Below are 559 nucleotides of genomic sequence, written 5' to 3'. Positions count from 1 at the left end.
GAGCTACTTGCGGCTTGCATTGGTCGTTTTGGATTGGCAAAAAAGCGCGGGAGTTTAATTGTGCAACTTGATTTGATACGCTGCTAATTGTGCAACTTAGCTTGGAATTTGCTGATTGAGCAACTTAAATAAATATTACTGAAGTGATTTTTTTTAAATATCGATATTTAAAAAAAATGATCTTTGAAGGTCGCATGCCAAATCTCACACAGCATGCTGAGCGTGAACACGTCGCCAATGCAGGCTCCAGGGATCAGCACCACGGAGGAGAGGTTCCTTCAGGCTGAGCATTTCGTTACTGTCGTGCTCTCCCGACTGGAAAAAGACCCCATGTCGGTGTCTCCACGCCTCTGGGCCTTCCAACAGCAGCCTACAGCGAATCGACTGTGGGCCTTCAAGCAGCAAGCGCTGGTGGGCTCGTGCGATGTTTCCCGTGGCTCGAGGAAATACGAGGAGCTGAACCCGCAGAGAAACGCCACAGGGCTACTAGGCTTCCACTGCTGCCAATTTGTCGCTGGAGACGACTCGAAATTGTAGGACAAAGTGCGTCTTTTTTGGC

The 559-nt window shown here is 49.0% G+C and overlaps 1 protein-coding gene across 1 annotated transcript; it reads left to right on the top strand.

Annotated features, from left to right (window-relative positions):
- Positions 1-213: 213 nt before the first annotated feature.
- On the top strand, positions 214-537 carry PITG_22640 (uncharacterized protein; the record flags this gene model as incomplete). The annotated part of the gene is made up of 1 exon (XM_002909644.1): positions 214-537. The coding sequence occupies one exon, from the start codon at positions 214-216 to the stop codon at positions 535-537; it is 324 nt and encodes a 107-aa protein (XP_002909690.1).
- Between the last annotated feature and the right edge of the window lie 22 nt (positions 538-559).

This window comes from Phytophthora infestans, genomic scaffold, assembly GCF_000142945.1.
Source record: "Phytophthora infestans T30-4 supercont1.4674 genomic scaffold, whole genome shotgun sequence".
Classification (NCBI taxonomy): Eukaryota; Oomycota; class Peronosporomycetes; order Peronosporales; family Peronosporaceae; genus Phytophthora; species Phytophthora infestans.
This window is presented reverse-complemented; position numbering and strand designations above follow the sequence as displayed.